Source organism: Pteropus vampyrus, unplaced genomic scaffold (genome assembly GCF_000151845.1).
Source record: "Pteropus vampyrus isolate Shadow unplaced genomic scaffold, Pvam_2.0 Scaffold115, whole genome shotgun sequence".
Classification (NCBI taxonomy): Eukaryota; Metazoa; Chordata; class Mammalia; order Chiroptera; family Pteropodidae; genus Pteropus; species Pteropus vampyrus.
In genome coordinates, this window is record NW_011888896.1 from 4,118,672 (window position 1) to 4,142,260 (window position 23,589).

The 23,589-nt window shown below is 32.8% G+C and overlaps 1 protein-coding gene across 1 annotated transcript in view; it reads right to left on the reverse strand.

The window, feature by feature from the left end:
- LRRC7 (leucine rich repeat containing 7) overlaps positions 1-23,589 on the reverse strand; it is a 294,420-nt gene that overhangs the window by 113,289 nt on the left and 157,542 nt on the right. Inside the window, exons 7-8 of the mRNA XM_011365737.1 lie at positions 6,416-6,490; positions 695-839 (exon numbers count right to left, since the gene is read on the reverse strand). Coding sequence (XP_011364039.1) covers positions 695-839; positions 6,416-6,490 — 220 coding nt within the window. The remainder of the gene's footprint in view (positions 1-694; positions 840-6,415; positions 6,491-23,589) is intronic.

Genomic DNA, 23,589 nt, shown 5'->3' on the forward strand with positions numbered 1-23,589 from the left:
TCTAATTCAAAGTGTTAAAAACTATGTTATTTGGTAATTACTCTACTTGCTGAGTACTCTCATAAATAATAATAGCAAAATATCTATACAAAAAGATTTACTCATTATTTAAATTAGATTTTGTCATAACTTTACTCATATAAAAATTTAAACAAGATTCATTGAATGTTTAATATAAATTACAAATTATCTGTCCTCATGAATTTTAACAGCATTTAAAAGACAATGTGCCTTTTTAAAATAAGAGAACTATGAAGATATTTTACATCTATTATATATCTTTATGGTTTTCCTAGATTATTATAGTATTATAACTATTAAAAATAGGATATATCAATACTATGTAGATAGAAACTACTGTGTTCTACAGTAATAAAAAGAGATATGCATGATTATCAGATTAACTCTAAGGTGTATACTCCTTATAACATTTTACAACTTTGAAGATCTGAAAAAAATTTAAATGTATCAGTTTACTTAGATCATTTTAATAGGAGAAACTTCTTGAATTTGACTACTAGAGTTATCATTTCAAGATATTGGTAAAATATTATTTTATCATCTTAAAAAATAAACTTGCTAATTTATTGATACCAGGCTACCAGTATATTCCCTACCTCTATAGACAAACGATACTGCCAAGTAAGAAAGTGGTATATTTGACATAAACATTCATTACAAAATATATTCTCACCTATAGAGTCAGGCAACTGTTGCAACATATTGGATGACAGTAAGAGGTCCTCGAGGGCTTCACATCCAGAAATGTCCAAGTCAACTGTTTCTATTCTGTTTTTTGACATATCCAGATATACCAACATCTTTAGCTTCCCTATAGACTTGATAACATTGCATAAACTCAGGGTTAGTGGAGAAACTTTTGAAATACATTTTAAAGCTGTAAAAACCGCAACACTATAAAAATAATTTTAAAAGCAACTACAATATTAATAAGCGTTGGCAAGAATGTAGAGAAACTGTAACTCTCATACATTGCTAGTAGAAATTTAAACTTGTGCAGCCACTTTGGAAAATTGTTTATCAGTTCTTCAAAATGTTAAACTAGAATTTCCACATGACTCAGCAATCTCTAGGTATATACTCAAGAATGAAACATATGTCTATATAAAACATATGTTCAAAGCAGTATTATTCACAATAGCCAAAAAAGTACAACCCAAATAAATATCCATCGATTGATGAATGGATAAATAAAATGTGGTATATTCATATGCTGGAATATCATTTATCAATAAAAAGGAATAAAGTACTGATACATGCTACAAAATGTATTAACCTTGAAGACATATGCAGTGAAAGATGCCAGTCATAAGAAACTATCTATTTTATGATTCCATTGATATGACATGTCCAGAATAGGCAAATCTATAGAAATAGAGAATAGATTAGGGTCTTGAGAGGCTGAGAGGAAAGGGCCATGGAAGTTATTGCTAATGGCTTCAGGGTTTCTCGTAGAAGAAATGTTCTAAAATTAGATTGTGGTAATGACTTTACAACTATGTGAATAGTCTAAAAACCATTGAATCGTATACTTTAAATGAATATACTTTACATGGGTAAATTTTATGGTATGTTAATTATATCTCAATACAGCAGTTAAACAAAAACACAGCAATAATCTCAAAGTTGCCACTGAATCAAACAAACAAATAAATAAATGGTCACCCAAACAACATATGTTGACATGTTAATTCTTACAATTTCAAATGCATAAGAAAGGCTTTAAATTGTGATTTGAACTCTACTAAGCAGATTCAATATTTTGTTCATTCAACAGTTCTTTTTGAGGATTTACTATGTATCAGGGCTTGTGTTATATATGGGAAAACAATCATGAATAAGTCAGCTAAGTATGGGGAGAGGCTTGTCACAATACAAAGTTTTTCTCCTTAAGGAGCTCATAGTAGTGAAGGAAACTGCCAAATAATTATAATGCCTTATAATATGTGCAAAAAAAGTATGTAGAAAATGCCATAGGAGCACAGGGCTATAAATTGCCTGGAAGACACTGTTTGTCAAGAAAAGGAGAAACTGTACCTGGAAGAGAAACAGCACATACATTAACAGAGAAGTATGAAAAAGCGTGGCATATTGGAGGAAGAGTGGGAAATTCAAAGTAACAAAATATATGTAATAATGGAGCCAGGATTATAAGAAGGCAGCTGTTAAAAGGCCTTACACATTAGGTAGGGAGATATTAACCCTACCTAATAGGCAAGGAAAGCTGTTCAAGGCTTTTAAGATGGAGAATGACATGATCAGATTTGTGCTTTGAAATAATAACTTCAGGGAAGTATGAATAGAAGTATGAATAGAAGCATGATGGGGGTCAGAGAGACCCTGTAAAAAGATCTGGAAGCAGTTTAGCCGAAAAGATGAGAGGGACCTGAATTAATATAGTGGAAGTGAGAATAAAGAGGGGATAGGTTCAAGAAAAATTTAGAAGTGGAATGACTGAATTGATAACTGATTGCTGAGGACAGGAGAAGAATCAAGTCACACCTTGGACAAGGAGTGAACAATTGCTTGGCTGAGACATGGACTACAGGACCTAGAACAAGATGAAAGTCTTAATTTTTCTTTTCTTTAAGGGCTTGTTTTACAAATAAATGTCCCCCACATATCAGTGCTCAGTGGTTTATCTGTTTGCCTGTGTCTACCTGTGTACACTTTACTATATTATTTCTACTTATTTGACAAAGTATAACTAAACCAATAATAAATAAATTTATTACACAAGCACAGTACTTTGCACTGTGCTGAGTACTTTATATATATTATTTGATGTAATATTTTATATTCTTGCTACTCAAAATATGTTTTGCAGCTCTGACACCACTTGGGAATTTGTCAGAAATTTCAAAACTCAGATCCACTCCAGACCTACTAAATCATAATCTGCACTTTAACACATTAAAGCTTAGAGATTAAGTAATGTCACACATTGGGTTCCCTGGGAAGCAGAGACAAAGTGATGTTAATGAGTGTTCTTAGGATCACTACTATTGGAAAGAAAGAGGTAAGTAAGATAGTAAGATTGGGCTGATGGAGAAGTTGGGCTGTGATCAAGTCTTGAGGAAATCCTCAGCTGACCCTTCAAGGAACGGTAAAGTTGACATTGCCCTGCAGTCGTCCTGAGTGGAGGTGAAGGGGCCAGGCCTTTATACCCCTGCACCGATTGCTCTTTGGATCAGGTCTTTCAGAATAGTGGTGTGACCCTGGGCGAGGAGGTTCTCTTCAACAGAGGCAATTCCTGACCAGGGTGCAGAGCCGTAAGCAGCATTCCCAAAAGTTGGAGAAATAGAGTAAATTCTTCATTCCTGGAGAATGATGCATGACAGTATCTACTACAAATAACATTCCAAGGTTACCCCATTAATTTGGGGTGGAGCTAAAAATCAAACTCACTTTTATTGGATTATACATTACAAAGCTTATTGATGATATTGGCAGTTCCTGCCCTCTAACTCCCGAAGTAACCCAGCACCTATCTTTAGCCCGGCTCCCTCAGTTCCCCACATGGACAGAGAGTGTGAACACGGTCTTGCAGTAGGTGATTAGTTGCTAGGCTAGGAACTAGTACTTTGGGTGAGTCAGGACAGATTGCTGAGTTTCTTTGCATGCCTAGAAATATGTCACTTGGAAAAGTACTGTCACTTTACCTATAGCTTTCTACCTCAAGGAACTATTATGTTACCTTAGTTCTTTTTCTTTTCTGGTGAACAAGAAAAAAAAAGTGATATATGTGTTTATGTGTATGTGTGTGTGTGTGTGTATGTGTGTGTGTGTGTTTGTGTGTGTGTGTTTCCTTTTTTTGTTCCTTTATCATGAGGAAATTTCTTCCTTCTTTGAAGATTTCTTCATTGCTCTCTCCAGTACAACTCAATATTCTGGTGTGAAGTTTCTAAATATCTTTTTTTTTGGAAGGAAAGTGACTCTTTGGTGTTCATTTTTTGATCTTTCTAAACTCTCACTTAAAAAACCTTAAAAAGGCAATAGTAGCCCAGAATAATAAAGGCCTTTGAGTCTCAATCTTTCGGAGTCCTTGAGGATATTGAATATTGTTTCATCATCCCTCTGGACATAGAGGAGTCTATAAATGAACAGTGGAGAGCAAATGAAGAGTAGAAGTCATCACGAGAAAAATAAAACATTGGAATTTTTTAAGAATAAATATGGATTCAATATATTGTTTAGTCAGATTTTGGTTGTTGATCTTAGAGTGATGGTCATAAGACAGAACTATGTACAAGACTAAGTTTTGATCATTATCTATTTGCTTGTCTGACTTATGAAAAATAGAGTGAAAAAATGATAGGCAGGCTTCCAAAAGTATTTAAAAAGTATATTAACTTAATATATTGTGATACATGAACTAGTAATAAAATGAACCTGCTTTATTCTCTGTGTCTTATGACACTAAATATTTAAGAGTAATCATTCTGTGAAACTTAGATACATGATGGGCTGAAGACCACATTTAAGATTAGCCTTTCAAAGTCATGTTTTTCTAGGTGACTGCATAACAACTATTTGCCAGCACTGACATTCAGAAAGCTACGTAAAGTAAGAAATCTGCTTAAATTTGGTATTATATGGCAAAAATCTACCACTGAAACAGACAAATTAAGCGGCATTATCTGTTTTACAGATTTCATGCTATCTTTTCATTTAAATAATATTATTAAAGAATTTGAGGTCTGAGTTGATTTGCAAGATTGAATTTTAGGAATGTAATGACTGTAAAAAGTGAGATGAACCTAATTCTCATTTGTACTTTGTACTTACTCTATAGCGACAGCATTTTGGAGCATTTTAGAGAACAACAGGAGATGGTTTGAATTATAGTTCCACCATTTACTGGCTATGTGACCTTGAATCAGTTACTTAGTTACTTATCCTTTCTGTTTTGGTTCCTTCATCTAAAACATGGGGATGGTAAAAACTCAATTTCATAGTTGTTATGAGGATTCAATGAGTCAATATTTGTAAAACATCTAGATAGTCCCTAGCCCGTGGTAAGTGCTAGATGTGTTTTGGAATAAATAAATAAATTGAAGAAGCAGCTATAAACTTTTCCAACTAGACATACATTCTGATTCCTAAATCTCGCACAGGGAATTGATGAAGGTCTTACCTGTGTTGCCCCAGGATTTGTACATACCTTGAATATGGCACAAATCAGGCTCTATTATGTGTGGTGAAATCCAGATCTTTTTCTCTTGTTATGTATGAGCTCCTCAAACAAATATATTCAAGGTCATTGAATATATTATCTTTGTAACCCTGACATTAGCATGGTTTCTGGTTCTTACAGAGGTATTTGTAAATGGTTTTTGAATAAATCAACAAATAGAAGATATGCATTCTTTTCTGTTTTGTGTCTGTGATGATAATAGAAATATATTCTTTTGAAAAGAAGAGAAAGTATTCTTTCCCTAATCTTTTGCCAGGTTTTCTGTTTTATGTGGCCTCGTGCTCATTCAAAAGAGAATAAGCAGTTTGTTCTTGTTGCTTTTGCAATCATTTTAAGAAATTTTAATATCAATTCAAAAGAGGAATAAAATTGGCTTTGGGAATACACATCTAAATCTCAGTGGCTGAAGAATTATTACAAATCCAGTTGTCCTGGCTATTTAGCCTAAAGCAAAGAGTTTGGAGTTGGCTCTCACCACTGGGCACCTTGTTGAGGCTCAAGGGGAGCTGCTGTGTGTGTGTGTATACATATGCTTATCTGAGTCATGTGTTATAAGTGTCAAGAGGCAGTGTTTAATGGGAAGCCATTCTTTCACTGGATGGAAAAAGCAGAAATAGTCACACTAACTGAGATGATTGGTAAACCTACTACTAAGGAGATATTGAACTGACCATTAGTTGAGAAAAAATTTTGATTTCAGTTCAACTTTCAGTTTTTAACACTTTCTGATCCCTGCCATTTTCAAAAATTCAAATGGGTGTTAATAAAAATGACCTGAGAGATTTTTATCTTGTGGAAGAGATCTAACAATATGAGCAGAAACCATTACCTAGTTACCTATAAAAATTAAGATTGATTTTGCAAAACTAATACTTGATATTATCTATAGCATTTCTTTTTTCAAAATATAAAAATATAAAATTTTCAGCTTTAAAAATACAGTAAATGTGAAAAGAGATAATAAATATACTCCTAAGAGAACAAAAAAAGAAACCTTTTATACATTTTACATACTTCTAACACACACAAAAGGTAGATGAAATAGTCAGAAACAAATTAGTGAAAAACACTTGGTGACAATGCTCCTAACAAATGTGTTACTTTGAAATACAAATACTGAGATTTAAAATTATCATCAAATATAATTAACATATAACATAGATGCTAGACGACATGGCATAATAAAAACTTACATACCCCAGGTAGCACTTGCAATGCATTATTATCCATCCACAACTCTCTTAAATTTTGTATTTGATCTAGAACTTCAGGCTGGGAGAGAGGTAGAGATAAAGGAGAGAGGAGAAGAAAACCAAATTAATCTTTTCTTATCATCACAATATAAAGTGTAATTTCTTGGTTCTGGAACTTCTATTTGGGAATCTGTTAATCTGAGGAATTCCAAGTTTAGCAGACTTTCAGCAAAACTCGTTGTCCTTGAGGTAGCCAATCTAAAATTGATCTGGAACCAATCAGAATAACAATAATAAAAATTAAAATGTATTACTCTCTCTTAATATCCTGCAATACTCCTTTGTAATACTGATTACAGTCTATTCAATAGGTGTCAGATTTCTTCATTATAGGATAAGCTTTTGAAGAGCAGCACAATGTTTGTTTTTTAATCACTATACATCATATCCACATTGTTTGCCATGGTACTTGACACACAGTAGGTTTTTATCATATGTGTGTGTTAGCACTTTACCTGCCTCCCCTCAACCCTCAACACAAGCATTATGTTACCATGTGATAATAGTATGAATAAGACTCATTCATTTCTTATCTCTTCATTTTCTCAACAAATAATTATTTGTTGAATAGTGGGGATGCCTACTACATAAAAGGCACAATGTAGGATCCACAGTTATTCAAATCCAGTTCCTGTCTTGAAGTAGCTAATGATCTAATTGGGGACACAAAATCATATAAATAAATAAAGCACAAGGGAGTGTATGGGAGAAAAGAGTAATGTAGAGAAGTTCAGAGAAAGGAGAGAGAGAATATAATCAAGGTGTTACACATAGTGTATAAGGAAATACTTTAATTTCCTAACTAGAAGCTGTCTCTAAATTCTACCTCCTGGGAGGCAGACTATATAAAAGGACAGAGGTTGCTATTGCTGTCAGCATCATTTCTTGATTTGTGATGACCTTTCTCAACTTCTCTCCAGAAATTATTCTCTTCCCAACCCTTGGGCCACCTGTTTCCCTTGAATATGATTCCTTTTTACTACTCCAGGGGAATGACCAAGGCCAAAGCTAATTAGTGCTTTGTATTCACCTGGCCACAGGAATTGGTTCGATCCATTCAGAGCAAATAATTCTTTTAATAGGAAATCTTGGAAGAGGCTCTCTCACTTCCTTGCTGCATCAAAAACTGAGAGGGTATAGCCCTGGGAGCTTCAGACATGAAGAAACTGAGAAAGTGTGTTTGAGTTAAAAGATAGATCCTGATATTAGATGACATGATATTAGCTTGAAATTAAGCCTCATCTGAAGTCATATATATATATTTTTGTCTCTTCCAACTGAAAGAATCATCACTGAAGTAAGATACAACCATAGGTCAATAAAACTTGAGATCTAATTAGGAAAGACAATGTATTTTATATAATACTAGTGAAAAGAAATGGAATTATACCAATGTTACAATTAGAATATTAGTAAACATGCATCAATAGCAGTTATATATACATCTTTGACATATTAGGAGGGCTTCAGAGATTTCCAGGACAACTCTGATAGGGGATAGTTTCTGATATCTTTTGCCTGCAATTGCAATGGAATGTGAGATTATTCCTGGGAAAAGTTTCTTTTATAACAAGGATCAAAATCTGAAGGTAGAGCATGACAATCTGCTGTGGAATCAGAGGCATGTGTGAATAACTGTTGGGGATTTCTCTGCTTAGGAAAATATCCTCACTATCACTTTGATTATAGGGAATAGGCAGTGAACCACTCTGCCTGCATGTTAAGCTGGGCAAAGATGGAAAACATAAATCAAGTGTAGGAATCACACTGATGTGCAGAGGCTTTGAGGCAGAGGGCTGGCTAGCAACTGGCAAGCCAGTTGGAAAATGTCAGTCATGTGGTTAAGTTTTTCCTAAGCTTAGAGTTGCATACTGGGTAAGTGTAACACAACCTTATAGGTATATAATAAGTGGTGATTAATGCATAAACTTGGAACAATGAGCATTTTTCAGGATGGACCAGATTATGCTGTGGAACCAATTAATCCTAAAATCTCAATAGCTTAACACAATATACTTACTTCCCATCCCCACTACATGTTGAAAGTGAGTGTCTGACCCACAGTCTTATGTTACCACCATCTCAAGGCTTCCTGATGAGCCAAAGCAGAGAAGGCACTGTGGAAAACTAGTTTCTGCTCTTAAAGATCTCAGGCTGGAGTGATATATATCACTTCTGCTTATATCTTATTGTCTAGAACTACTGGTTCTCGACCTAAGTTCAAAGAAGACTAAGAAATATAAGAGGACTTCATGGACTATTTGGAGAGCATTACTGTCCTTGTCACACAGTGACACCATATTTTAAAAAATGACAAGAATGAATAGACAGAACTTTTATAGCTTAGTTATCCATTCATTTAGTAAGTACTTATGAAACATCTTCTAATTTCCAGGTACTGTACTGGAGTCATAATGTATAACATGGTCTCTGCCCTCAAGAATCCATGGTTTATTTCTGAAGCAAACATATAAAGAGCAAATACATGCTATTATGGGACTATAAAGGAGGGGGGCATACATGCCTTAGAAATAAGGGCAGCCATACAAGGACAATACAGATAGAATATTCTTTGTAAAGTCTGGAAGAGAAAAGAAGAGAGAAGTCAGGGGGCTAGGAAGAAAATGAGGGAGTCAATAGAAAAAAAAGCTGATAGAAAGATATTAGCAAAGAGGGACAGATTAAGACAGATAAAATGCTATAAAATTAATGGAGTAAATTCCAAAAAGTAATGAAAAAGATGAGACTAATAGAACAAGAGGGGCTGGGCTTAAATAGAAGTGAGACACCTCATATTCACTGAAACTCAAGGGAGGATGGAAAGGAAGGTGTGGATGTAGATGGACACTGTGCGGATGGGTGGCTGGAAGTTGAGAGACAGCATGTTAAATGCATCAAGTATTCTTGATGAAGCAGAGAGCAAGGTGATCTGCTGAGCAGGAAAGGGTAAGAATTTTGTATATGCTTGGGGACTATGGTACATACTGAAGCTGTCTGAGGGGAATTAAGGAGGAAGTCAAGGGCAATCAAAAGACTTCTATTAATGATAATAATTTTAACTTTTTTTTTTTTTGGCTAATGGAGACTGACAATCTAGGAAAAAAAAACAGAGGAAATAAGAGATTTCAGGTTTCCATGAGGTCAGTAAGGCGTGAGGGATTGAGAGAACTAGAAGAATAAAAAGTTATAATGAGAGAGCAGAAGTTGGGAATTTAAGATAACATGAAATGGTTCTAGGAAACAACAAAATTCAGGTTATAACCCTGGCTAGTATAAGTCTTGGTATATGAGCAGGCTGTGGGAACATAACATTGCATGATCTCTGATGATCTGGGTAGTTTTTGATGCACTGTATAACTTGCTCCCTTGACTGCATCAGACAAAGAGACAGATAAAGCTGAACAATTATGCCTCTAAAATATCTCTAACACTGGGTTCTAATATGGACCCTAGGCATCTATAACTACTTGGAAAGGATAATTAATGCTAACCTATATTTTTACTTTATTTCAAAAGCTTTCATTTTGATTTATTTAATACCATAATAAGGTAATAATAGTCCTGCTTTATAGATGAAGATTCTGATAATTATATCCTAGGAAAAATGAGAATGATTTGATGAAGTTTGTATAACTGCAGCTAGGATTGTTTCTCTGGTTTTCTGGCTCCAAAGATGTTATCATGTTACAGCTTAAAATTGATATTTTGAAGTAAATGAAGAATGTTGGTCACAAATGCCCAATAAAGAAAGTAAAGCATATGATGGTTTTCTAAAAAATAAGTCAATATTTTTATTACTGGATGTTAAAAATAAAATGTACCACAGAGGAAAATTCAGTAGCTTCCTAATAATAGCAGAAACAAAACATATTTAGCACATCAATACATAACTTTTCTGAAAAAACAAAACGAAACAAAAGCCACAACATAAAGATGATGCAATGGCATTTCATGATCAATGGATAATATTAAAGTAGATCTTAGAACAAAACTAAGTGGCTTACACCCAACCTAATACATAAATTGCTTGTTTTCATGCTGCTTAATTTTTTCCCAAAGTCAATCTTTTACATTAAAAATGAATAAATTAAGTCAAGGATGGCTTGGTGTGTTCAATGCTGGTAAAGGTGCTGTGAGACTGGCACTCATATAAACTGCTTTAAAAAATACAAATTAGTGTTATCTTTTAGGAAAACATTTTCAAATATGTATCGCATGTCTTGAAAACATTCATATCTGCTTTTAGGCAACTATCCTACTGAAATGATCTGAAACATAGAAAATCTTTTTGCAGAAATATTTAATTGCAGAATAATTAATAATTTAAAAGATTTGGTTATAATATAAATAAACAACAGCAGAAGTACTAGATAACCAAATTACAACAAAACATATTGGTATAGCATACAGAAATAAAAATGACTTAAACATATTTTTATATATGAAGATAGATAGATCTTGTAAAAAAATATTGATTGAAAATGCAATTATAAAAAATTCATGTAGCACAAATGATTTACATAAATTTGAACAACTGCTATGTATTTATTAATACATACATATATACATAAAGTAAAAATAGGGATACATGGAATAGATGCATACCAAATTCAAAGTAGTAATTGTCCTGGGATTGAAATAGGACTAGGAGGGGGAACATAGATGACTTCTACTTGAGCTACAGTGTATCATTTCTTTAAAAAAAATCTAACTCAAATATGAAAATAGTTAATATTTGTTCATTTTGGTTAGTAGGTGTTTGATATGTTATTTTAACATTTTTATATTTTATAAAAACATTTTTATATTTGTTTTCACTTAAAAAAGTTAGGGAAAAATCAGAAGAAACTATAGCAAAATATTTAAATGATAGCTTGTGATTAATTTTTCTTCTTTCGTATTTTTTCTGTATTTCCCGAATTTCTTATAGTGTGTAGGCATTACATTTAATAATCAGAAAAAATTAGAAAACATCTTACTGTCTTTTCTTCAAATTTACACTTACCTAACCACTTTAGAGTTCTTTTTGAAGTGATCTTACTTCAATTAATTGAAATAAGCTCTGATAACGGTTATATCAGTATATACATAAATAGAACATATATTTTTCAAGATTAAAACAAATTCCAATAACTCTTGTCATGTATATTGCAAACCTATATTTTTGTTTTAGGCTGTTATATGGATTTGACTATATGTGTTACTTTTATTCCACTAATTTTGATGATAGAGTTTGATTATATTTATTTACATACTTATTCATGTTTTTCTTCCAATAATGTTAAGAGAAAGGTTAACTATGAAAAACATAACATCTGACTTCTATCTAATTTTGTCAAAATTAAACTAGGAAACTTTAAAATTTTAAATTAAGAAACTTAAGTTTTAAATGTCTTAAAATTGATGAGATTATCTGGCAGATATAAAAATAAAGACTTGCTATTCTCAGAAACTATGCAAAACTGAAAGGCAACAGGATGAAATCTGTTTCAAAATGCAGATAATTAATTGTAAAGGTATTTTCTTAAATCAATGAATGTAAAATAGCCAATTCAAATTCTAAAAAATTATATACTCAAATTAAAATGAAATAATTATCATATTTTATTGAGATATTCCAGTTATTACATTTTTTCTAAATTTTGAGGTCATTACTTAAAAGTATTTTTTAAAATTTCTTTTTCACTTTTACTACCTTTGTTTAATAACTTTTAGAGTATGCAATTTGCAAAGGAAGCATGATTACATGTTAAGAAGTCTCCCATTTTCCTCTAAATCTTTCATTTAATAATATATTGGGCTTATTATTAGCCCTTTAGCCTTCACAACTGGGAAATCTTTTATTAACGAATTTCATAGCCACAACTGAAACTCTTTCTAATACACAAAACTGAATGACTAAGTTGTTTAGCTCTTGATGACAAGCCTACTTGTTCATTCTCTAAACTGCTCTATGCTACATGCTTGAGACAGTTTGACTTCTTCAGTTAATTTCTTTGGTGATGAAAATGTAGCTCCATAGGGTCTGAGCCTATTTCCAGTTTACATTAGTTTTATGTTTCTCAATTTTATTTCAGATGTCGATAACACTGAAATGTTCATAAAATTTTAAAGCTTTGTTTCAAACTTGATGTCTAATTGGGTAACATTTAGGAAAAATAGTTTTATATTTTAGAAATTATTGAATAAAAAAAATAAACAGGTATTCTTAGTAACACGTAATAAAATACACTACTGAGAAAATGTGATTAATTTATAATTAATTAAAACACTTTTGGCCATAAACTCATGAATATTTTAATATGAATGTGAATATAATATATTCCATTTAAATACTCAGGTGAATATATTGATGGCATAAAGGAAAAAATCTACAGATGATATGATGTTAAAAGGGAGAGACAATATGTGAAAAGACTGAATTAGTATCCGAAATGATCTGAAAGTACTCAAAGATTTGATAGTTCTAACAACATGAAGCTTAATAGGGAAAAATGTAAAGTCATGCTATATGTCTCCAGCCAAGCATACAAGTATAAATCAAAGCAGAAGTGTGAACAAAAATGGGATTTAACTCAAGTAAGTTCAGTATCGATTAATTCATTTCTTTATAAGTGCATTTATTCAGTAAAGAAATACTATCTACCTACGCAAAGAAGGCATTTATAATGGTCTCTGGGTATTTAATTCAGACTGTGACAAAGCTGTCTCAAAATGTTTTCTGTCAATATCCTGATCTATACGCAACCATTAGCCCACATAGGGACTACAGTATTCTAAGTGTCCAAGAATACAGGTGTCTTCAATAAACTTGAACTTATTCAGAATATCTGGAAACCATGCCATAGGAGAAGTGGCTAAAACAATTCAAACTATTTAGGCTGGAGAATGGAACATGTAGGTGTCAAAGACACCCATCTTTGGATATCTGAGGGCTGTTGTAAGGGAGAAGAGATGGATTTGTCCTATCTTCATCCTCAGTTCAGAATCAATGAGGAAAAGTTGCAGGGAGGTAAATTTAAGTAAGCGTCACACAAGGAGTGGCTATTTCCCAGTGAGACTTAAGATGAAATAATCTAATTTCCTGTAGGAGATAGTGAGTCTTTTGTTAAATGAACATATAACTCCCTAAGAAGATATAAATAACAAGAATAAAACAGTAACGACGTAGGCTAACTTCTATTGGGCACTTTCAAAGTGCTTTTACATAAATCACTCTCGATGAATCTTCACAACTATCCAATGAGGTACGTACTATTACTGGAGAAGCAGTTAGCAGAGTAGAGTGGTTAAAAGCATGGTTTCAAAAGCTAGACTGAGTTCGGATTCAAGCTTTGATGATTACTTACTGTAAGATCTTGATTCAGATTTGTCATCTATAATAGGTAGATGACAATAGTATTGCTCACATAGGTGGATAGTGAGGATTAAATGTTAAAATATTTGTTAAAGTGCTTAGAACACTGCCTGGTTCTAAGTGCTAGTGCTCAATGAATGTTAGCTATTATTCTAAGCAAATTTAGGCATAAAGAAACAAATCACTGTGCCCCAAATTATATGGCTAATATATGGGGAGGGCAAAAGCCTGATTTTAAAGTTTTGTAGGATGTGATGAGTAAGGTTCAAAAGGAGAAGAGTATTCCAGAGAAAAGGTATAAGTGGTTCATGCCTAGCATGATGCTACCTTAGAATGAAAATGCCGAAGGAGGAGATCAGATGCCAAAGGTAAACTTTAATTCATTCAACAATTTCATTTAATTAGTATTATTAAGAGTCTATTATATACCAGGCACTGGAAAAAGAGTGTGAGCAAAACAAACAAGCCCTCATAGAGATTACATTCTGGTGTTTCCTATTTCTTAGGCTGGGTCCTATAAAATGTTAACAATTGGACAGGGAAAAAATTCTGGTTTCATATTTCTACTTTAATGTACTACCTAAATTTCAAACTTTGATGACCATGTCTGAATATAAATTTAAGAGTGAAAACTGTATAGCACATGCAGTCTCATCTCATAATTCATACTGGTTCTCTTGCCTTCTTTCTCCAAAATACTCTAGTCACTTCCTTCCTCTACCCTCTGTCTCTATTGCAGCTAGTGGGCCACGTCATCATGTACATTCCTGCTTGAAACAAAGGTTTCCCATTATCCAAAGGTTACAAAGCCCAGATGCCTTTATTGTATCTTTTAAAAAGCTCTCCTATTTGACCCTTGCTTACTTCTCAGCCTTTTCTTTCATTATACCTTCATTCAAATGAGAATCTCAAGGACAGGCCAACCTTTGCTTAAAAATATCATGCTTTATCTTGCAAATTGGCTTTTAAGGATGTTGTTTTCTAAGCCTATTCATCTGATCCTTGATTGAGTGAGGTATTTCTCCTTGTTGGTACCCCTACTGTAGCTAAAACTTTACTTATTATACTGTGAGTTCCTTGAAGAGAGTAACTGAATCTTGTTTACCCTTGTATCATCAACTTCTTCCAGGGTAACTTATACATGCTAGTGCTTTGAAAATTCCATTTGAATTGAACAAAATAAATAGTCCCCATTCACAATCAATCTTTCCCTCTATTCCATCTCGGTAACTCACTCCTAAGATCCAACTTAAACTGTCATCACAAATACCTGTACCACCTCTGAAATCTTAATTGCAAATATATCAATGACTGACCATCACCTCCAATACTTCCAGTTTAGTTATTCCAGTTCCTTAGAACTCTTCTGCAGTAGTTATTGAAATGACATATCACTGATATGCTAAATTTATCTTTATTCATCTATCGTTCCTTCTTTACTAAGCTGAGATTCATGATAAACATCCGTCATTATAAACAGTTTTTCACAAATGCCACTCAGAAAATTTGCCCTCTATCCTTTTGTCACATTACCTACCTGAACTTAACCTAGGCTGAATCCATCTTTCTGCCTTTTCTACTACCGTATCAAGTTTTGTTGAAAAAAAAAAAAAAATCCCAGTTTGGCTAACTGGTCTAATTTTAAAGTAATGACAAATACCTGAAATGAGGATTGCCAGGCAACCCTATTACTTTCCCCTGAGAAGTTGCTTTTTAAATCTCTGAGATGATTTCATAGTTCTTCAATCTTGTCAAAAGTATCTTCCTCTTAACCGTAGTTCATAACTTACCCTACAGCTCACTGAAACAAACAAACAAGCAAAGGTGGATTTATTCCAAAGGTAATTAAGCTTAAGCTTCAGGCCTCTCACATACATGGTGACAAAAATTTGTAAAGGAATACATTTAAAGACAATTGGTTAAGATTGCTGTTGTTGCTATATAAACTTTCTTTCTATTCTACCCTTTTGGGCACAATGGGGCACATTTGGGATGCAGTTTAGTTGAAGTTGAGTTGGGGATACATTTAGTTCGGATTTGGTGCAATATGTCTACATGTTTCATAGCCACTTTGGTGGTTCTGTTTCACTAACCACGTCTGGTCCTCTCAAATTTGCATCCCCTTTCTGCCCTTTTGAGCTCTAGATCATATCTCTTCTATCTTTTCTTGTCTTTGCAAGAATCCAGGCCTGGAGTTATCTCCTTTCCATACATATTAATCTTTGTCCTTACAAAGTCACCTCTAGCAGCATACAAACATGCTTTAGTTTCTCTCATCATTAAAAATGTTTATACACACATACACACACACACGCGCACACACACATACACACATACACATACACAATTTTCATTGCCTCTACAGCCTCTTCCAGTTATTTTTCCATTTGTTTGCTCTTCTTCACAAAGATACTTTAGGAAAAGTTTGGCTACTAATTATCTTTGCTTCCTTATCTCCCATTCATCCTTTAGGCCACTCTGAAAACTGTTCTTGTAAGAGTCATTGTTATCCACCATTTTAGAGCTGGAGTCCTTAAAATACAGCTATATAAGTCAGACTTAGTAATTAACTGCTAAAGTCAGATAAGAAGTAAATCAGAAGAAAAAATAATATTAAATATAGAAATGAAAAACTTACATTAAGGCCCATTTGATTAAAAGAAATTTTATGGTTGAAAGTATTTTCAAGGTAGAGAAAAACTATGCAGTTGCCAATGCAATTTTAAATTCTAGAATCTTTAGGTGATGTATGGGTATTTATTAGTGAAAATTATAATTATAGTAAACTATATACTTTCTATGTTATCCCTAATTCTCTCTTATTAATGTTTGAAATGTTGAAAACACATACATATACTTTAAGATACACCGTATTCTACGATTTACATATTCCTATGAGCTAACTTCTGAAAATATCTGAAACTGTTTTCTTTCTTTCGTATCAAGTAAATTTTTTTCCAATATAGATATTTCACTGAATGAAAAACAAATCTGAGTTACTACTTTTTATTGACCACTGTTAGTCAATCCTTAATATAGATTATTTCATAATAGTGAGAAATGTTTTTAATAAAACTGCTAAGATGTATATAAGAATTTATGTGTAGCATTAGTTTTGTTTTCTATAGATACTGAGAATTCTCTTTGTATTATGACTTGATAACATTATCAGATTTGACTTATTTAATACAGTGGAAGTTAGTTTATCTGGCAAATCAGTAACTTGAAATCTCTTTAAATCGTTAGGTCCACACACTTATGTGAGCTTCTGGAGCAAGACTTGCATCTCTGAATCCCTAACACTTAGCATTGTGTCTGTTGCAAAAATACCAGCGATGACCCTTGAAGATCATAAAGATGTAGTGCAAAACTGAAATACTTTCTGAATCATAAGACTACTTCTATTTGCAGTAATTTAAATGTAATTCTGAATATGAATTCTTTGAAAATCAGTAATCAATATCTAGTATATAAGATAATTAGTTCTCTACTAAACTATATAATGCTCGATTAATTGAACAGAAAACAACAGAGAAATTAATGTCATGGGTCTGCTAAACAGCAAGAGCTACTTTAAATAAGAAACTGAAACTGTCAGATGTGCATGTATTATCTTTTCTGCCTGAAAGTCAAAAGTCATAAAGCAGATCATTATGCCTTGTCAGTATCTTAAATTTGTTCAGTGGAAGTGAGGACCTACATTAAAGATTGTAAATCTTTTCATGTGAAGACCATTTTGTTACGTGTTTAGCAGCAAGAGCAGCGTATTAGAGTCTGGCAAGAATGGAGTCAAAACAAGACTCATTCATATTTGGTTTCAAAGTCATCCTGGCTTTGATTTGTAGCAGTTAGGAAATGCTAAAACTGAATCATCACCATTGTATTGCCACTACCTAGCCTATTGGATCCTTAATAAATATTTGTTAAATGAAAAAATAAAAGATTATATTATGAGTAGACGATGTTAAATCATGCTGTGCTTGAATTTTCCCATTAGAGGAGTGGAAACACTTATACTTACCCTTCTTCACTTCACTGCATAGTAATGTTATGTACATCAATAAAATCTTGCATGTTACACATCATGGGCTTTTCAACTGAATTTTGAAGGACATAAATAATTTTAAGCTTTATTGACGTTCCACAGATTATTTTAAGTAGAATTTGAGTTATTAACTTTGCATATTTTATTATTCCTTAATATATCAGTTTATTTATTACTCTTAAATTTTATTACTTTTGAATTTATTACTCTTCTAATTTTATAATAAATTCTAATATCTACTCCAGTTATACATTTATTCTCAATTAAGAATCAGGTCAGAACATAAGTGGTATAGTATTGCTGGATATTTGTTATATTTGTTTTACCATGTGCCACATAAATGATAAAAACTGGTTAAGAAAAGGTATGATATTCTACAACATCTATCTCTAAATCTGGTTACTCTAATAGTTATTATCTAAATAATAATTATAAAATAATAATTATCTAAACCTAGCAACTTATAATACTCCTTATTTTAGTATTAGAAGTTATAGTATTAATTTATAAACATTCTAACTGGCTACTTCTGGAAATTTAACAAGAACTTACCAAGTTCCAAGCTCGTGTCCAGCACTATGTATTGGGACATAGGTGTATATGCATGTGGGAGAGGGAAAACTCACAAGTACTATCATATGATCTAAGACAAAATGTAGATACAGGTTAATGAAGAGAAATATTAAAACCAAGGTTAAATACTGTAGTAAAAATTACAATAGTACACAAAGCCAGAGGAAAAAAAATAAATTAAGAAAAATGTTAGTCTATTTGAGAGAATAAAGTTGATTATTTCTTTGGTCAGGTTTTGACATTTTATTGCTTCCACCTTCTCTTTAAAGCTATTGAAAAGTCTTAGCTTTATTTTTCTCTGTACAAATTCAAGTGAAATACACTAATAATTATATATTTTCTATTAGTTTTATGTACCCATCAAATGAGCTGTTTTGCCAGGGTATATTAATCTGTCAATATAGTTCTACATCAGTACACCCAAATTATTCTCATGATACTGTGTTGATTCCTTTATTAACCCCCATTTGAGGGCTAATTGCTGCTATGTAATTTAGCAAAATTATATTTATTGGTACAATCTACAAAGATCAAGGTTATATAATTTGAAATTACATGCTCAATTGTTTTGCTTGTCACTATAAAAAATTCGATATGTTTTATCAGACAAAATTTTATATTACAAATGAGCAATTAGTTTCAAGGTCATAGCTCAAACTAATTTGTATTTGTATCAACTTTAAATGAAATATTTCCTTATATATAACCTTGTCAAATATCTACAACTCTAGAACTCTCTAAGAGTTACCTTTACATACTTTTACCTTACCTATGTAGCTTTCCACCTACATTTTTGTGACTTTCTTTTAGATTTATGTTGCAGTTACTATGCACTTATGTTCTTTCTTGTTCTCTCTTCTATCTAAAGTGCCCTTCCTCCTTCTCTTTACTTGGCTAATTTCTACTTATCCTTTAGATTTCAATTCAAGATCACAACTCCAGGAAATTATTTGTATAGTCAAATTCCAGTAGAGGACCTCAACACTTGTCATAGCTGGAATTTTACATTTCTGATTGTACTTGATTCATATTTATTTTCCATACTAGACTGTAAACTCCTTGAGGGGAGGCCCAACCTCAGTTTTCATTTTACTTTTGTATACTAAAAGCCTGACAAAGTGATCAATAAGTGTATTCATCTAGCAGATATTTGCCACTTAACATATATCAAACATGGTACTTAGTGTGAGGGGATATAACAGAGAATAAAAAAAAGTCATAGAGCTACATTCATTCATTTAAGAGTTGTTGAATGAATAGATAATAACTTGTTTATTCTAATCATTTCATATTAACCTCTCTTCCAGATAAGAATAAATCTTTTGATTTGTATTATGTACATGGTGCTTTGTTATTAACATTTTGTATACAGAGCTTTGAGAGAAATAGATTGCTAATAATTATTTGCCAGATCGATGAATGAACTGATGTCCAAATGGATTAATTATAGGCATATAGGTTGTCATAAGACTAAAGGAATATATTTTATCTGCAAATTTATTATCTTTTTGGTAACAAGTTAATCTTTTCTTTATATGTGAACAGAATACTTTAAAATTTTTTTGCCTTATCCTTATTATGTTTATTTAATATTCGAATTTGCATTAGAAAGTCAAAAAGAGTTTTGCTAAAAATGCAAATTTCTACCAAAGTGATATGAAAAGAAAAAGGTGCCCAGACTTCAACTTGTAGCATATGCTTCAGTCTATTTTTTTTCTTTTTCGTATGGAGTTGTGAACAGATGCTTGGGCAGGTTAATTCTGTACTAAATCTTGTACTTCTACACATGCCATGGAAGTGGATGCTCTCCAAGTCAGCACTGTAGTTCCCTTGTTGGTCATTAATCACATCAAAACCACTTATTTTTGCTTTTATTAAATTAAAATGAAAATGAGTTCTGCTAACAAAGTTTTATTTTATACAGTGGGGAGGCAGCCTCATCTCTCATTCCTCTGCCACAAGAACCTTTGCTCTTGTTAAATTAATCTAATCATCAACCCTCAGTATGCTGTGTTTCCTCATCTCCATCTATTCCTGGTATCATGTCACTCTCCTGACCATGGATACTCTTTCCACTTCTCACCTATTCAAATCAAACTCATTCTTCAAGGCCCAGCAAATCCTATGCCTTAGGGGAAGCTTTTAAAATAATTACACCAGTCATTAGTCATCCCATTAACATACAGCAATTCCTCTGTATTTGAGACTATAATATTTTCAAATCACAAGGCCATATACTTAGTGGAAACACAAAGATTAGGTAATCACATTCTTTTTCTTATGATGCTATAGTTGAAGAAAAGAAAAAAAAAGCCAGCATTCATTCAACAAATAATTATTAACTGGTAACCATTTTAAAATTTACTGAAGAATCATCTGTGGAGAAAAATCATTTGTGGAGTTTTGAAAAAATGTGGGCTCCTCAGCTCCATATGAAACCCACTGAATCAGATTTCTGAGAGCGTGACCCAGAAATCTAAATTTTTAACAAGTGTTGAAGGTAATTTAAGGATGCTTCCTTAATATACACTGTTTGGGCAAAGGGGTTACTAAGATGAATGCTCAGATTCTCTGCCCTCAAGGAGCTCGCATCCTAGTTAGGGCAGGTGATTAATCATAATAAAATAAAATATTTTATAATTATTACATTAAAAAACAGAACAGGCTTGTGAGATGTTTTCAGGGACCATAGGGGATGGGAAGAGTCAATAGTACTGGAAGCATGAAACCACAAGTTAGCTTCATTGGGTTCTGAGGGATTCAAATCCCTTTATGGACAACATTCACCAAGCAGTAGAGAAGGGAGAAGGGACGGTTGCATACTGTGATCATATACCTACATGGATAGGCACAGTTACGACATAAAGAAAGTAATGGGTACAGTAGAGATCTTTTTATAGAGGAATTTATACGAGCAGAAGACCATTTCAAACTAGTAACATCAGGGAAATTTTAAGGAGGTACTGCATTTGAGCTGGACCTTGAGAAAGGGTAAGATTTACAGACCATAATGCAGTATAGGGATGAGGATGAGGGAAAGCGAGGATATTCCAGAAGGAAGCATTAGTACAAACAAGGACACAGAAGCAGGAACACAAGCTACATGTAGGGAGAATAGCAAGCAGCTCAATTTAGCTTAGTGAAGGGTACAATAAGAAAGACAATTTTACTTTTTCTTATAGTTGTGGATTTAGGGAAACACTTCAGACAGATAAACTGGGCCGGATCGTAGTAGACCTTGAGAACTAGACCTCAGGGTAGCATTTATGCCTTGGACAACTCATTTGACACTTCATATGATCTACTTTTTATGCCTTGTCTCCCTAACAAGCTTACACTACTCTTGAAGACACTGCATGTTTCATGCTTATTTATAAGCTCCTCAGAATGAAGGACAATGCCTGGCACACAGCAGTTGAAAAAATTTCTGTCAACTGACTAAGAGAGATTGTTTTTGTTCTCAAAAGGAGAGCTTCCATATCATACAGGGGGACCATGCACCACTGGGGTTTTCTCTGTTCTGTTGGCACGACATTAAGCATATGAAAAGATTCTCACTGTTGACAATTATAGAGGTCATGCTGTGATTATGTTGGAGGTGTTTTAAAATGAATAATGCAATTCTAGCCCATTGAGAACTTTACTATAAATGCATGCTTCTTTTTCATTTTTTTCCACATTAACTATAAATATTTTCTTAAACTTGTATTTCTGTCTTATTGATATAATATAAAAATGTATCTGGAATGGAAAATAACAGTAACTACTTTGTAAAATAACAGTAACTACTTTGTAAAATAACAGTAACTACTTTGTAAAATTCAATACTACTGTTTGAAAAAGTATAAATTGTTGTAGTTTTATTTGGACTACAAATTTAAAAAGAAACTTTTTTTTTTCTTTTAGAGTTGAAGAACTGGCTCTCAAATCCTTTGTGAATTGTGTGGCTGTTGAAAAGGGTTGTTAGAGGTTTCATAACTCTAATCCATCCCTATTACATATGTCTAAAACATTCAAAAAATAGATCCAGAAAAAGAATGAATATTGAAAACCTACAACATATTTGAAAATACTTTAGGTTCTGAGATATACTGTTGAACAAAGGGGCCGAATTCTCTGATTTTGTGAAAATTACATTCTAATAAGATCTAGTAGTTTTGTTCAATTGTTCCAATAACAATATAAAGTTTGTAAAACTTTTTGATATTTATTGTCATTTCCCACAACTCCCTTCCCTTCTGATTCTATACATTGTCTTCTATTATTATCCTTTTACGTAGGGTCAACTATGCCAGTGATTCTCAAATCTCTGTCTCTAGGTCAGACACATTTACTAAATTTCAGATTTGTATTTCTATATTTTAGGCATTTCCATCTACATGTTCCAAAAGTAATTGAAACTCAATTGTGTTCAGAATTTCTATTTTCTTTCATTAACTTTGTCCTTTTTCTATGTTCCTCTTATGTCAATAACAACATTACCCACCAAATCCTAATTACAACTAAAAGCAACATACCTGATTGTTTCTTCCTTTTCTATAGCCCTCTCTTTTCTGTAAGTTCTTTATTTATTGAGTCCATCCTTATTTGTTCTCTATTTCTTCTGTTCTCATTTCTTAGTTCCAGCTATACAATCTGTTCTCTAAATTATTATAATAAATTTCACTTATCACTGTTTTTAATCTGTTCTTATGAAAGTTCTAGCTTCTGTCACAATTTGTGACACATAGTAGGTTATCAATATAAATTACTGATTGAGTGATTAATTTATCCTTCATATCAGAGGTACATTTTAAAATATAGATGAATATATTATTCTCCTGCTTTTTTCAGGCTCTCTGTCATTCATGAGGTAAATACCAAATTCTTAGCATGATATTCAAAGACTGTAATGCTCTTCCTTCAGTTCATTTTTCTAATCTCACCTCCTTTTATCCTAAAGAATCTGTATCCAGCCATATGTAACACTTCCAGCTCTTTAAGCCTACTCTTTTGTTCCATCTCTCTATAACTTCCGTGAGCTGTTCTCTTTTCCCTACTTACCTTTAAATTCTTTCCTTACCTTGAACCTCTCTGTCTTTTCCTCCAAGAGTCACTCTTATTTTATTATCTATCATCTCTCTCTCTCTCTCTCTGTCTCTCT